This window comes from Ursus arctos, unplaced genomic scaffold (genome assembly GCF_023065955.2).
Source record: "Ursus arctos isolate Adak ecotype North America unplaced genomic scaffold, UrsArc2.0 scaffold_18, whole genome shotgun sequence".
Lineage (NCBI taxonomy): Eukaryota > Metazoa > Chordata > Mammalia > Carnivora > Ursidae > Ursus > Ursus arctos.
Genome location: NW_026622852.1, coordinates 19443624 through 19459653, shown reverse-complemented (window position 1 = coordinate 19459653; position 16030 = coordinate 19443624). Strand labels below are relative to the sequence as shown.

The 16030-nt window shown below is 40.1% G+C and overlaps 1 protein-coding gene across 2 annotated transcripts in view; it reads left to right on the top strand.

Moving 5' to 3' along the window:
- Positions 1-16030, top strand: part of EQTN (equatorin) — a 50125-nt gene that overhangs the window by 8195 nt on the left and 25900 nt on the right. The window contains exons 1-6 of one of the 2 annotated variants that reach the window (XM_057313502.1): positions 1230-1300; positions 3008-4167; positions 4602-4691; positions 6969-7176; positions 7597-7715; positions 8890-9042. In XM_057313502.1, the coding sequence (XP_057169485.1) occupies positions 1258-1300; positions 3008-4167; positions 4602-4691; positions 6969-7176; positions 7597-7715; positions 8890-9042 (1773 nt within the window). In that variant the 5' untranslated portion in view covers positions 1230-1257. Of the gene's footprint in view, positions 1-1229; positions 1301-3007; positions 4168-4601; positions 4692-6968; positions 7177-7596; positions 7716-8889; positions 9043-16030 lie in introns of those variants that run through there. The other variant, XM_044386959.3, reaches the window with a different exon arrangement.

Here is a 16030-nt window from a genome sequence, read left to right as displayed (position 1 = left end):
AGAAGCCATGTTGAAACCATGGGTGAGCAAGAGCTGGTGGAAAGAACGTCAGGTGGGCTTGAGGAGGGGTTGACTACCAACCATTCCCACCTGTTTTCTCCACCCACCCTTGGGAAGTGCCGAGAATTTCCTTGATCAGAAATAGTTGTAAGTCACGTTGCAATCACCCAACTTATCTCCAGTACTAAAAAGTACCATAGAGAAAGTTAATCCCTATAGCATTACTATGGCTAAAATGGCCAAAAGAGATGTTAACCATATTTTTAAAAAATGACTTCTCATCAGTGGGCATAGAAGATATCTGCATTGCAGATACCAGGTAACGTGCAGTCAAGTTATGGTGGGGGGTGGGCGGGCATGAAAAATATCAGGTAGTCCTTACTGGTATCCCCGCCCTTCCTAGTCTAGAAGTGAGAAGAGGGTGTGTGTGTGTTGGGGGGGCGGGGAGAGATTCTGATTTGTACCCTAACAAGACCTGCATTTCCTGCGCAGATTCTCTGGATGTTTCACCTGAAAGGACAATTAAAAAACAAAAAACAAAACAAAACACAACAAAAAAAAAACCCAATTGCTTTTTAACTTATCTGTCTCCCCGGCATTCTGAAACATCCTCTTATTTACTTTCTCTGATGCCCATACTTCGCCTGTTCCTCAGCCATCAAAGAGGGACTTTGATCTATTTTCCACTACCTTAGCTATTTAAGGGCAATTCCTACAGAGTGGCTATTACAGACAAGAGACAAACAATCGCTTGCGTTAGGAAGAGGAACCAAGTTGTCCCAGAGTCCCCAAGAGTAAATCTCCCCAGCACCACACACCCAGGATCAGGAGCCTTAAGTGCCAACCTTTATTCCCTCTTTCTTTATCCCTCCGGTAGAACGCATGTCCTGAGATTTGCCAAACAGTAAGAGTGCTATGGGGGTCCTAACTGGGAGCATTTTTCTCAGGCCTCTTGGGTGGTCGCAAGATTCCTGAAACCTGGAAGCGGTGGGACAGTAGGGTTCCGGGAGATGGAGTGGGCTGGCTGTGTTAAGAACCTCTCTTCCCGGGGGTGGGGGAAGAGCACACCTCTGCCAAAGTGACTGAGAGCCGTGCGCAAACCACCCCCACCCCCCCCCCCCCCCCGCGCCGCCAACCTCGTACGTGGGCGGTTCCGCACACAGCTGGGTGTGGGGCGGGGCCAAAGTCACGTGGTCAGGGAGGCGGGCGAGCCGTGCGCGCTCAGTGCTGCTGGCTCCTTGCTGTGTGGACCCGCAGATGCCAGCTCCCGGAGCGCGGGATCCTGGAGAGGCGTGCACAGGTTTGCCGGCTGTGAGATGGATGCGCGTGGACTTGTGTGGTCTTACCCTCTCTCCTTGCCACCCATCCCCAGTGTGGAGTTATTACAGGGGGTTTTCTGTGCTCTGGTGTAGAGGTGAGGTACGATCCTGGTTGGGGCAAAAAACATTTACAGTAGAGAGGAGCTCCTCTCAGTCACTTCTAGCCTGTGCGAAGATTGTTACGGGTGCCTTCAAACTTCAAAATTAGCCCCCCTAAATGTAGCTTCTGAGGAGGTAAAAAAGTTCTTTTACCTTGTGACTTGGAGAGAAAGTATAATCACTTTTTTTTTCATTACCGCCCCCAAAGCAGTGCTAAACAGCCTTTCCTGAATCAAGGCAACCAAATAAAACCCATTTTATGTGCTAAATAAAATGCTGTTCTGGCTGGTTATCCAGAGTTTAGGCGCCTGTCCAAGTTTATTTAAAGGGAAATTCAATCCAGGAGGTTGTTCGGATCCTAGGATAATTCTCATTCTTGTGCTTGCTTTTTGCCTTCTCCTTCCCTCCACGTCTGTAACACATTGTTTCAGATTTCAACAGTTAATTTCTTAATAGAAAACGAAAGGCTATTGAGCGAAGAGAGTGCTCACTGTGTTAAGAAGAAGCACGTGTGGGGGGCGCCTGGGTGGCTCAGTCGGTGAAGCGACTGCCTCGACTGCCTCGGGCTAAGGTGGTAATCCTGGAGTCGCAGGATGGAGTCCCCAGGAGGGCTCCCCCGGCTTCTACCTCTGACCCTCCCCCCCTCATGCTTTCTCTCTCTGTCTCTCTCAAATAATGAATAAAGTTTAAAAAAAGCGTGTTACAAAAACATGGGGGTTATCTAAAATCAGAGTTTCAAAAATTGGGACCACACCTTAAATCCCAAACTTGTTTGAGAGAAGAGAGAAGTGTATAAATTGTTCCATAAATGATATAGGAAAATGTATCTTGGAAAGAGGGAAGAAGCTTGTGATTTCCTTAGTTAAAAGTCGAGAAGGAGCTGCCAGGTGTTGTGAATAGCTGTTCTGCAAGCTTTATTTCTTGTTACTATCCTGCTTTTTCCTCAGGAGTGTGAATCCAGCTGCTCTGGAGTTTGTTTTATTGACTGATTTTTTTTTAAAAGATTTTTTTATGACGTTTGTTGGGGGGGGTGTGTTTTATGTTTGAAGCAATCAGTAGAATACCAGGGAACTCAATGAGAATTTTGAGGCCCACTGAATTTAGGAAAGACTGGTGCTTTAAATAACTTTTTCTTATAACCAAGATGTATTGGTGTGTGAAACTTTGTGCAGTTCTATGTAAGTGGCATTGAGCTGTTTGAGCTCTTTTCAAATTGTCACTGGTTGGTAAATAATAAGGTGAATGGGGTACATCCAAACTGTATTACATTTGACAGTTTAATAATTATGTGTAAACCGGCCTGCCCCATTGATATATAGTCACTCTAGTAATGAGGCACGAATATTATTTAATCAGTCCTGGAGATGGGCTTGACATTTGAAAGACGTAGAGAGAGCTAGTCCTTGACTTCTCATTCTGCTTCTAAGAACCGATCAGTTAGTAAACACCCCCTGTGTTAATGGCTGGGTTTGGAGGAGTTAATGTCCTTCTGATAGTAAACTGCTTGTCCAGGATATTTCAGAGTCTGCAGTTCATCTGAAGTGATTTTTAAGGATAAAACAAAACTCCTCTTCCATTGACAAAACTAGGCACAACTATGGAAGAACTGGAAAGGCTCAACAAAGAAATTGAATCTGTCAAGACCGAGGTTGAAGAAAAGCAGAAGAGGCTCTCCGAGTTTACTTTAACACTACCTCGGAGCCACCTTCCCTCGTTGAGTGACACAAATTTGAGGCAAGATGTTCTTGACTATAATAGCCTGCTTCAAAAGGAAAAGTGGAACGAACCATCACAGAACAAAGAGAGTCAGCCTAGAAAGTATGTGCTGGACCACAAATGTCCAGCAACAGATCTTGAATATGACCCCTTGCTCAATTATTCTGCGGGGCTGCTTGGTGCTTCGAAAGCAAGGCAGGATGAGACTGGCACACAGCACCTCTGCCACTTGAAAAAATCTGGGGGGGGAAATTGCCACAAGTCCCAAGAGAGCCAAAGACCTTATGTTTCACCAATAAGAATTACAATAAATCTTCAAGAATCTGATGAAGATGACCTTGTAATGGATGTGCCTCCAGTCATGCCCATTTCTAAAAAATCTAAACCTTTGAGAGGCTTCAAATATCCGAATATGGACAAAAGGATACATATAACGTCCTCAGAGGAGAGAAATCTTCAAATTAGTGGTACAGAAGAGGAAACGCTAGAGAAAACCCAGCTAACCACACAAAGAGATGATGACGGAAACAAATTGGAACCACCAAAGCGGCTCATGCAAGGCTCACTAGATATTAAAAGTAAGATAAACTTGTATGGTGTTAAAAACCGCATTTCTAAGACAGGAAGCTTTGGTGCTGAGGAAAACTGTGTCTCTGTTTCAGAAGAAAGCATACCTTGTGCACCTCTCAGTGACGAAGAAATACAGAACAGAATTTGTAATGAGAGGTATCCACAGAGCAAAAAATACACAAAAACAATTTATGATACTCAAAATGAGGAAAGTGAATGTCGGTATTCAGACCAGCCCCAAATCTATTACTCAGAAGAGCATGCAGAAGACAAAATGCTGAAAGGACAAGACAATAGTCAAGACTTCACCACTTTTGAAGACCGCAAATTAGTTGACTGTGATTCTGATAAGGAGCATACTGAAGAGGACACTCCATCTGATTCGGACGACACTAGGAAGGAATGTCTTCGAATCTTTACTGAGTTCACAGAACGTGAAGCTTGTGGAGAGACTACTAAACAGGTCAGTGAGTTTTTTTTTAAAAATCCTTTTCCTAAATTTAAAGGAGTTTCCTTTAAATACTCTATTCTGAATTCTGTAGAAATAAGAATTATATAACATGTGTATATAATAGATATATATTCTCCTTGTGATCAGTAATATATTGGAATGACAAGGCAAAAATCTTGAGAATTGGCCGGATATAGTGTCTTGCAGACTTGACAGATTCCAGAGGCCATAGCAGTACATACAGCAACTTACAGTTGATTTCCCCACTTAGAGAAATGTTCTGTAGTAGTGTATGCATGTCAAATGTTTCAAATTATTTTTTGTGAATTATTTCTTAATAAGTTGCCCCGTGTTTTATAGCTTGGATTCCTGTGGCTATCCAGGAAAAAAGCTAGATTTGCCTTTACTCTGCAGAAATTGGATAATTCTTATCTTTTTCCCACTAGGCTTCAGGAAAGCAAATGGAATTAGAGATGTTGTCTTATCAAAACATTTCTGGACCAAAAAAGAGAATTGCACACATTGCCAAGTTTCATGTGAGTTATTTAGCTCCTCTCTCGCGGGGCACATTATCTTATAAAGTGCATTCCTTGTCATTTTGAGCTTAAAGTATGTTCCATTACTGACTGTCTTATCCACCCGGGGGCACCAGTGGACACTCAGTAAGTTGATTCCTGCTTGTAAGCATTTTTTGCATCCTTCATTTTCTCCCATTACCTAACATTTTCATGAAAAGCAGGTATGTTGTTAATGCATAGCTTTTTGAATATAAATTACTATGGTCAGTCCTCATTATTTCTAGATTCTGTATTTGCGAATTCACCGATTCAGTGAAGTTAACTTGTAACCTTAAAATCAAGACTTGTGTTTATGTGGTCCTTTGTTGGCGTGCATAATTGCAAAAAAAAAAAAAAAAAAAACCGAAAAAACAAATTGCCTCACGTGCACATTCCCAGCGAAGGTTGAACAAGGCAGTGCTGCCTTCTTGTTTCAGCTTTCCTACTGTTCACACACGTCCTTTTCTCTATTTAGTGCCATGTTCTTTGCATTTGTGTGGTGGTGGTTGGTGATTTTGCTAATTAAAATGGCCCCCAGGTGTAGGGTTGTCGCGTGTTCCGAGAGCCAGAGGCTGTGATGCGCCTCGCAGAGACGATGTGTTAGATGAGCTCTGTGTAGGCATGACTTACAGTGCTGTTGACCCCAAGTTCAACGTTCATGAGTCAGCAATATGTACTAAGTAAAGAGGCTTTAAACAGAAAAACACACAGGGGCGCCTGGGTGGCACAGCGGTTAAGCGTCTGCCTTCGGCTCAGGGCGTGATCCCGGCGTTATGGGATCGAGTCCCACATCGGGCTCCTCTGCTGGGAGCCTGCTTCTTCCTCTCCCACTCCCCCTGCTTGTGTTCCCTCTCTCGCTGGCTGTCTCTATCTCTGTCAAATAAAGAAATAAAATCTTAAAAAAAAAAAAAAAAGAAAGAAAAACACACATAAAACAAGGTTAGGTTATTGAGTGGTTGACAGAAATGTGACCGGAGATTCTCTGGAACCCAGCTCTGTTTGCCCTTGGAGCCATGTTCCAGTATTCACTGATTCGTTGGTTGCAGGACTCTAGAGGACAGTAAGTGCTGTGAATAAGGGGAGTGGACTGTAGATTTTCAAAGTGCTTTAAACCTCATGTGACATTGGATGTGCTCACTTTATTTGATGGCCTGTAAAGAAGTTAAGGAGGCACTGCCGTGAGTAGTGTTCCTTTACCGCCCTCAGGTTAAAGAGTGCCATGAGCAAACTCCATTTCTCTGCTCCATTCTCTGTGTTCCTTGTGCTTGGGACACATTGACAGCAGAATCTTCGCGTGGCATAGAGTTTATGCTTCCAAGTCCCAAATAAGAACCTGGATTCTGGTTCTTTGCAGAACAGTTAGGTGTCCTTGGGCAAGTTATTTAATTTCTCTGAGCTTCATTTTCTTTATCTGTGAAATGGAGATACGGAGTATCTCTCCAAGGGTCAGATGTAGGTACTTACTAAAGTAGTTTCTTACCCTTCCTTCAGGAAAAAATTTTTGGAAGCTAACATTATTTCCCTTTCATTCCCCCCCCCCCAAATTTTTCCCCCTTAAAATAAATCCTCAGGAATGGAAATAACAGGACAAAGGAAGATAGCGATTTAACATTTTAAAAGTATGTTGCCATATTGCCTTCCAGAAGGGTTGAAACAGTCCTACATGGTGTTTTAGGGTTCCCTTTCCACAAACTTTCACCAAAAATGGGTACTAATTTTTTTTTTATATCTGTCAGTCTGGGTGAAAATTTATTTCCACGTTGTGTATGACATCTTTTGTTACTAATCAAGCTGAACGTCCTTTCTGGCGTTGCATTCCCTTGTACTGAGGGTTGCTGGAGAGAAGTCTGAGACTAGCCGGCTGTTTCTTCCTTTATGCGCCGCCTGATGCTTCTGCCTGGTGACCTAAAGAATTCTTTCCTTAGCTTCAAATTCCAGTAATTTTGGTAGGATATGTCTTCCTGTTAGCTGTTTTATTAACATTTTTACCTGCATACAAAGTTAAGTGTCATTTTCATAGGAGAATTAATGTGTTTTCTTATTTCAAGAAAATTTTCTTACATTATATGCTTTAAAGATTCAATTTTTTCCCTCCGTTTATTTCTGGAAATACTTCATTTATGTGTGTGCTGTATTACGTGGGGTATTAGAAATGTAGTCCATTTCAAAAGCCTCTGTGCAGAAAGGGGAAGTGAAAGTATCAGTCTTCTCGAATTTTAAAATCATTTTTCTGTGTTTTCTGTTGATGCTCCCTAGGTTCCAGCCAGTAAAGAGATCATTAGCCCATTGAGGGAGCCCGTTCCCCCACTAATTAGTCACCCTGGAATCCTTCGGGCCCAGCAACAGGCTGTGCAGATAATGGCTGACATAAGGAGTGGGCAGGCTTTTCTTGCAGCCCCTTCAGAACAGAAGAAAACAATATTTGCGTGTCCGATCTCTCAGACCCAAAGGAAAGCATCCGAAGGTATGAGAAAATCACTTAGTTAAGAAATGGAATTTTACCTTATTTTAAAAAACTTTTCCTGTGAAATCCACCTATTACCAACTATAGTTGAGTCGCTGACATGGAGCTTTATGTGAAATAATATGATTAGCATGATACTGAAATCATTTATGCTGTTTATCCCTAAATGCCAAGCCATAGAGCTATGATTTTGCAAGCATTTCTTCGTGGAATGAATAGCTTTATAAACTGTCTAAATTTGTTCTTCTAGAGTATATTGGGATTAGCTATTGGGATTTTTCTGTGTTTACATTTTGTTCCAAGAAAAAAATATAGTCTGTAAAGGAAGTATTATGAAACCTTGATCATTAAACTCTAATCATCTGAGGCTAAGGTCATTAAAACTTACCTTTTCTTTTCTTGTTCATTAAACCTTCTTAGAAAATTCGCTTACAACAAACAGCCTTCATCTGGATGTGGTTCTATCAAGGGAAAAGCCAACTGCAAAGCCAAGCAAATCACACATTCCTGTGAAAAGTATTGCTTCTTTCCCTATGAAGGTATTATAAACTAAGTCTGGAGACCAGAATTTTATTTCTAATAACTAGCTTTCATGTCTACACGTAGAGCCCCTAGGAGAGTGCTTCTATTATTTTTTTAATGGAGATCCCTCCTTCAAATAAATGCCAGAACCCAGAGAGAAGTTTCCGCTTTTCCTGGTTACTGTTCGATACAGTTGTTTTCATTTTATGATGGGATTTGTGTCTGCATGTCACATTCAGCTATTTTGTTTATCCTGTTCTTGGAGATATGAGGCATGTTTTTAGACCTAAAACCTCTGCGGCTATGATTAATTTAAGACTCCTAAATTTTTCTCAAAGGAAAGTTTCACATTGGAATATACCTTTCAAGAAATATCCAGTGAGGGGTGTCCATGTGTAAGTATATGAGGCGGGGGGAGGCAGGCAGAGCTTCAGTGATACGGTAGTATGACCTTCCCTCTTTAGTTATTTTTCTCCTATTTGTGGCAATTACTTTTTTTTTTTTCTTTCTGTTTACTGTTTCTTCAGCAGAAAACTATCTGTCAATTTTAAGGCTTTCTCCCTCCCTAAAACATCTGTGTGCTATAAGGGAACAACTACAGAGAAGTGTAACGTTGGCTCCCCCCTCCACCCCCTACCCCCCCCCCCCGCCCCAAAGTGAAGCAGATGAACTCATTTTAGAGCTCTCATCATCTTTATAAGCTCTTCAAAAGGCATGCTGAAATTCTTTATAGCTGGCACCATTTTAATATTGAGTAGGCACAAATCCTTCATAAATTTTATTTCAATCTGAGCATTTTTCTTTGTGAAATGGTAACTGACATTGGGACCTATATTTGTTTTAAGAATGGGTAAGTGACCAACTTTCCTATTTGCTGAGCAGAGGACCACACCAGAGCTGGAAGATTCCAGGTGTGGAAAGCAGAGGACTTGAGTGCTCGGGTCAGCTGCAGTGGGGTACACACAGGGTGCAGCCCTGACCGCAGGCTCCCGGCAGACTTCTGTGAGTGCAGGTCACTTAGTGCCGTGTATCGTTCTACTTCTAATGAACTGAAAAGTTGAAATTATTTTTGAGTTTAATTGCTGTAGAACTTAATTGAGAGAGTTTTACTTCTTTTCTACACATAGTAGGAATGTTAAACAGAAACACATGTTTTTCTTTTCTCTCATCAACGATTCTGTATTTAACAAGATGCCGAAATGCAAGCTGGCTCATCGGAAGCGGGCTTTGGTCACACCAGAATCCTCTTCCAAAGTCCCTGAGGAAGTGAGACAACGCTATGTCAACCTCTTTGTTGAGAAGTATTTGGGAGTTTATGAAACAGAGGATGAGGCTCTTAACAAGGTCAGTACTGAACAATAAAGTATATCTGAAGATACACACATACTTTGTGACTATTACATTGAATAAAAAAAACCTCATGGGGCACGATTAGCAAATAACTTCATTCATTTTCTCTTCACTTCTTTTTTTTTAAAACCAGGCTGTGGGACCAGTTCCTGGAGGACTTTTCTGCTCTTCTTAAGTTCTAGAGAGTATCCTGGTTACTCTAGTGACAAAAACTGGCCTTGTCCCATAATTTTCTTATCAAGGCCAATAGTATATTAATCTGAGTAGTGTCTCCCCTCCTTTATGTAGGGCATATAGTGTCGAGTGAACCACAGTCCCCTCTACTCTCTATTCCATACACCTATTTACTCTCATTTATGGGCCAGGCCTGGTCTCTTGGAGGCGCTTGTATTTGCAAATCCTACTTAAAACCTTTTTTCGAAAATGAAACCTTTCAAATCAGTAGCAGTAGCTATAGCTCCCACCCCATGCACATCTTCAAGAACCCACGTGGCCTGTGGGAGAAATAAGGGGTTGGGGAACCATGGCTACTGCGCGGAATGAGTGCATTCTGCAGGGGAGAGACACCACTTAGCTCCTTTTGATTATTGCGGTTTGGCAACGAAAGTCCAGTATTTACAGAATCCTAATCTTTGAAGCATTGTTCTGTTAAAATCTATTTCAAACACTGCTAGACAAACACATGTCTGAGCACTAGAGTTGGACTTAGTGCCATCAGGCCTCTGATTGAGGCTAATTCCCATTGCTCTGGGAGGTTATATTTTGAATTTTTTATAAAAGATTTTATTTGAGAGAGAAAGAGAGTGCGAGCAGGGGGATGGAGAGGGAGAGAGGCAGAGGGAGAAGAAGACTCCTTACTGAGCAGGCCCCCCCATGGTGGGGCTCAATCTCAGGACCCTGAGGTCATGACCTGAGCCAAAAGCAGTTGCTCAACGGCAGAGGCACCCAGGTGCCCAGCTCTGGGAGATTATAAAATGGACCATGAGTGAATGGAACAAGAGGCAGATTACACATCACTTACGAGGAAGACCTTTATAAGTGATATGCTGCCCATAGAATTGCTGCTTCACAAAACAGAGAGCTGCCAGGTGCTAGAAACATTTGGGATGTAAGTGCAGTTATCATCTTAACAGATTCTCGTATTAAGAGTGAGGAAGAACTTGAGGATTCTTTTTTTTTTTTTTTAAAGATTTTATTTATTTATGTGACAGAGACAGCCAGTGAGAGAGGGAACACAGCAAGGGAGTGGGAGAGGAAGAAGCAGGCTCCCAGCAGAGGAGCCCGATGTGGGACTCGATCCCGGAACGCCGGGATCACGCCCTGAGCCGAAGGCAGACGCTTAACGACTGCGCCACCCAGGCGCCCTGAGGATTCTTTTTATTAACAACTCTATTGAGATACAATTCACATACCCTATTAATTCAACCAATTAATATGTACATTCCAGGGACCTTTAGTATACTCAAGTCAGCCACTTGTACAACCACTACAATCAATTTTAAAACATTTCCAGGGGGCGCCTGGGTGGCACAGCGGTTAAGCGTCTGCCTTCGGCTCAGGGCGTGATCCTGGCGTTATGGGATCGAGCCCCACATCAGGCTCCTCCGCTGGGAGCCTGCTTCTTCCTCTCCCACTCCCCCTGCTTGTGTTCCCTCTCTCGCTGGCTGTCTCTGTCAAATAAATAAAATCTTTAAAAAAAATAAATAAAACATTTCCATCACCCTAGAAAGATGCCCCGTGCCATTTAGCTGTCACTCCCCCTGCCCTCCACATCTCCTAGCTCTAGGCAACCACTCATTTACTTTGTCTGCAATTTGTTATTCTGGACATTTCTAGAAAAAGGAATCATATAATACGGAGTTCTGTCGTGACCAGCTTAATGTTTTCACTTAGCATACTGTTTTCAAGGGTCATCCATTTTGTAGCATGTTATCATTACGTAGTTTCTTCTTGCTGAATAATACTGTTTTATGGATATACATATCCATCCATCAGTTGATGGACATTTGGATTATTTCCGCTTACTGGTATTAATAATGAACATTTGTACATAAATGGACATTATAAGAGTTTGGACAAATGATTACATTTCTCTTGAGGATATATCTAGGACTGGAATTATTGGGTCATACATCAATTCTATGTTTAACTTTTTGAGGAACTGCCAAACTGTTTTCTAGAGTGACTGCAGCATTTTGTATGCCCATCAGCAATGTAAAGGGTTCCAGTTTCCCCGCATCCTCCCAGTGCTTGTTATTTTCTGTCCTTTTGTGTACCCTGATCTTAGTGGGCATGAAACGGTATCTGATTGTAATTTTGATTTGCATTTCCCTGATGACTAATGATGTTGAACATATTTTCATGTGTGTATTGGCCATTTATGTATCTTCTCGGGTATGTCTGTTGAAATCGTTTGCACATGTTTTGAGTTATTTGTCTTTTTATTCTTGAGTTTTAAGAGATCTTGATATATTCTGGATACAAGTCTCTTAGAGACACCATTTGCAAATATCTTTGGATCGTATTCTCACTTTTTGATGGTATTCGCAGTACAAAACGTTCTTCATCTTGATGTATTCCAATTCATCTCTTTTTCTTCGTTGCTTGTGCTTTTGGTGTCCTAAGAAACCAAGATCACAAAGATTTATTCCTATTTTGTTTTTTTTCTTCTCAGAATTTTACAGTTTTAGTTTTGACATTTAGGTATACGAGCCATTTTTTAGATGATTTTTCCATATGGATATCCAGGTGTCATAGCACCATGTGTTGAAAGCACTATTCTTTCCCCTTTATTTTCTTGTCACCTTTGTCAAAAATCAGTTGATCATAAATATTAAATATAAATGACCATAAATTCTGAACTTCGATTCTGTTCCATTGATCTTATTTGTACCCTGTGCCAGTACTGCACAATCTTAATTATTGTAGTTTTGTAGTAAGTATTGAAGTTGGAACCGTGACTCCTCCAAATTTGTTAAATTTTTCAAACTGTTTTGGTCAGTGGTATTTACATATAACTGTTAGTTTCAGCTTATATTTTCTACAAAAATACTGAGTTACAGTGTTGATTGCCTTGAATCTGTAGATCAGCTTGTGGAGGATTGTCATTTAACAATATTAAGTCTTATGACCCATGAACATAGAATGTCTTCCCATTTATTTAGATCTTTTACTTCCTTTCAACAATGTTCTATAGTTTTCAGAGTACAAGTCTTGAACTTTTTTGTTAAATTTATTTTTAGGCATTACAATCTTTTTAGTACTATTGTAAATGGAATTATTTTTGTAATTTTCAGATTGTTCATAGCTGGTGTATAAAAATACAATCGATAATTTTATCTTGTATCTCGAAACCTGTTTATCCTAATAGTTTTCAGTGAATTCCTCGGGATATTCTTTATATAAGACCATATCATCTGCAAATAGAGATAGTCTTCTTCCTTTCCAATCTGGATACATTTTATTTCGTTTTCTTACCTAATTTCCCTAGCACAGATTTCTAGTAGAATATTGAGTAGAGGTGGTAAGAGGGGGCATCCTTGTCTTGTTCCTTTCCTTAAAGGGAAAACTTGCAGTCTTTCTCCATTAAGTGCAGTGGTAGCTGCGGGATGTTTTGATTTTACATGTCTTTTATCAGGTTGAGAAAGTTCCCTTCTATTCCTAGGTTAAATGCCTTATCATGTTGGATTTTCTTTAAGTTTTTCTTACCTCCTGATGTTATATAGTTTTTGTCCTGTATTCAATTAATGTAGTATATTACATTGTTGTGGGTCGGTTTTTTGGTTTTGTGTGTGTGTGTGTGTGTGTGTGTGTATTTCATTTTTGTTTTTATCTTAAACTAATGCATTTCTTGGATAAACCCCCTTGGTCATGGTGTATAATCCTTTTTTATGTTGAATTCAGTGTGCTAGAATTTTATTGAGGATTTTTGTGTCAATATTAATCAGGTCTACACCTGATTAATCAGACACCAGTCTGTAATTTTCTTTTTAAAATATTACTGTTGTTTTTATTGTGATTAAATAATGCATGACATAAAATTTCCCATTTTAACCATTTTAGGTGCACAATTCAGTGGTGTTAGGTACATTCACAATGTTGTTTAACCATCACCACTACTTCCACAGTTTTTTTTCTTTATCCCAAACAGAAATTCTGTACCTATTAAAGAATAACTTGTCGTTCTCTGACCCCAGCTCCAGGTAACCTCTGGTTTACTTTCTGTCTCTGCGAATTTGCTTACTCCAGGTGCCTCATCTAAGTAGACTCATGCAATATTTGTCCTTTTGTGTCTGGCTTTGTTGACTTAGTATAATGTTTTCAAAGTTGATTCATATTGTAGCACATATCAGAATTTCATTCTTTTTGAAAGTTGAATAATATTTTATTACATGTGATACCATATTTTCTTTATTCCTCTGGCGGACATTATCATTTTCTTTGTGGTAACTTTTTCTTTTTGGGCCTCAGGGTTATAATGGCCTCATAGAATGAGATGGAAAGTGTTCCCTCTTTTATTTGTTTGGAAGACTTTATGAATGGTTGCTATTAATTCCTTTTTAAAAAATTGTTCTTTAAATATTTGGGAGACTTCATCAGTGAGATCTGGGCTTGTATTACTTTCTTTTTAATTAGTAATTCATCTCTTGGTGAATACTTGAGTCAATTTCAGGAGGTTTTATCTTTCTAGAATTTCCCATTTCATTTGAATTTTCTCATATGGAGGTATATAGTTGTTCATAGTACTGTAATTCTTTATATTCCTTTAAAAAGGTTCTGTAGTGATGCCTCCTCTTTCATTATTGATTTTAGTAATTTGAGTCTTTCTTTTTCTTGGTCAGTCTAGCCAAAGTTTTATCAACTTTGTTGATCTTTTCAAAGAACCAACTTTTGGTTTTGTTAGTCATCTTTATTTTAGGAAATTCTTTATTTCATTTATTTCCACTCTTTGTTGTTTCCTTCCTACTTTCTTTGGGTTTGGTTTGCTATTAAAATTATAGTTTAAGATGGAACACAAGGTTATTAATTTGAGATCTTTTTTAATAAAGCCATTTGCAATAATAATTATTCTCTAATCACTGCTTTAGCTGTATCCCAAAAGGTTTGGTATGTTGTGTTTCCATTTATATGCATCTCAATTTTTAACTCTCCCTTGTGATTTCTTCTTTGCCCCATTGTGTAATTTAATTTCCATATATTTGTGACTTTCCCAAATTTCCTATTGTGGACTTGTAATATAATACCATTGTGGTCAGAGAACATACTTTGTATGATTTAAATCCTTTTAAATTTATTGAGGATTATTTTATAGCCTAACACAAGATCTGTTCTGGAAAATGTTCCATGTGTGCTTAAGAATAATGTATATTCTGTTGTTGCATGGAGTGTTCTATAGATGTCTACTAGGAATAGTTGATTCATAGTGTTGTTGAAATACTCTATTTTCTTCACCATCTGACTTGTTTCCATTATTGAAATAGGGTATTAAGGTCTCTCTCTCTTTTTTCCTTGACACTGGCTGAAACAGGACTTTTTATTTTAGGTACAGATATTTCAACAGCATGCACTTAGCCCAGTTTGGTGGCCAGTTCTTTAGCCTTTGCCTTTTGCAACTTGGCATTGTGAGCCACCGAATTTGGACCAGAATGTTGCCTCCTCAGGGAGGTGGATCTCATCATATCTGTCACTGTAATTGGTTCTGATGGCCTCCACCAGCTTAGCCAGAGCTCCTTTGTCTTCCAAGTTAACTGTGTGAAGGCGACAGTGGTGCAGGTCTTCCTGTGGACCAGGTGCTGCAGCCTGGCCTTCCCCATGTTAGTGCAGTAGGGAACCCCAATGTTACAACACAAGGCAGGAGGACACCCAACTAAATTGGATCCATATCATGTGCGATCACTACCAGCTGATCCTTCTTGTTTTCCACCAATGTGGTGACAGTATTTATGCCAGCTCGAAGGACAGGAAGCCTCTTAGTGGAGACATCCCCTTTTGCTGGAAGCATTCTTCCTAGCCTGGGCCAATAATTTATGCTTCTTCTCTTGCTTTGTCTCTGGTTTATGGGCCAGCTTAAGCAGTTGAGTAGTTGTTTGGAGGTCCAAGAACTGGGTGAACTGATTAATCACAGGAGACACTTTTAAGCATTCATACGGAGTAGCCCTTTGCCACTGCAGCTGAATGTCGTGGGGCCATTTGACAAAGTGGGTGAGGTCCCTTTTGGGCTAGATCTCCTGTCTAATGCCAAAATTCTAGGACCTTTTCTCAAGTGGGGGACTGACCGCCTTTTTGGCCTCCTGCTTCTTCACAACAGCAGGGATCAGGACCACCTTCTTCCACTTAGTCTTCTTTCCTTTTGGCATCTTGGATGACTGGAGGAAAGAGAAACTTGACATCTCCATTCTTAATGTCGAATTGTTATTTCTTGCTTGAGTTTTGTCAGCTTTTGCTTTCTGTATTTTGGTGCTCTGTTATTAGAGGCATATTTGTTTATAATTATTATGTCTCCCTGATGGAATGACTTTATTATGACTTTGTCTCTAGTAACAACTTTTGTTTTAAAATCTACTTCGTCTCAAAAAAGAATAAGGTACCTGGGAATAAACCTAACTAAAGAGGTAAAAGATATGTACACTCGTGAAAGAAATTGAAAAGGACACAAAGAAATGGAAAAGCATTCCATGCTCATGGATTGGAAGAACAAACATTGTTAAAATGTCTATACCACCCAAAGCAATCTACACATATAATGCAATCCCTATCAAAATACCAACAGCATTTTTCAGAGCTAGAACAAACAATTCTAAAATGTGTATGGAACCAGAAAAAACCCTGAATAGCCAAAGCAATTCTGAAAAAGAAAAAACTGGAGACATCGCGATTCCGGATTTCAAGCTACATTACAAAGCTGTAGTAGTGAACAAGGCAGTATGGTACTGACACAGAAACAGATACATAGATTGATGGAACAGAATAGAGAACCTAGAAT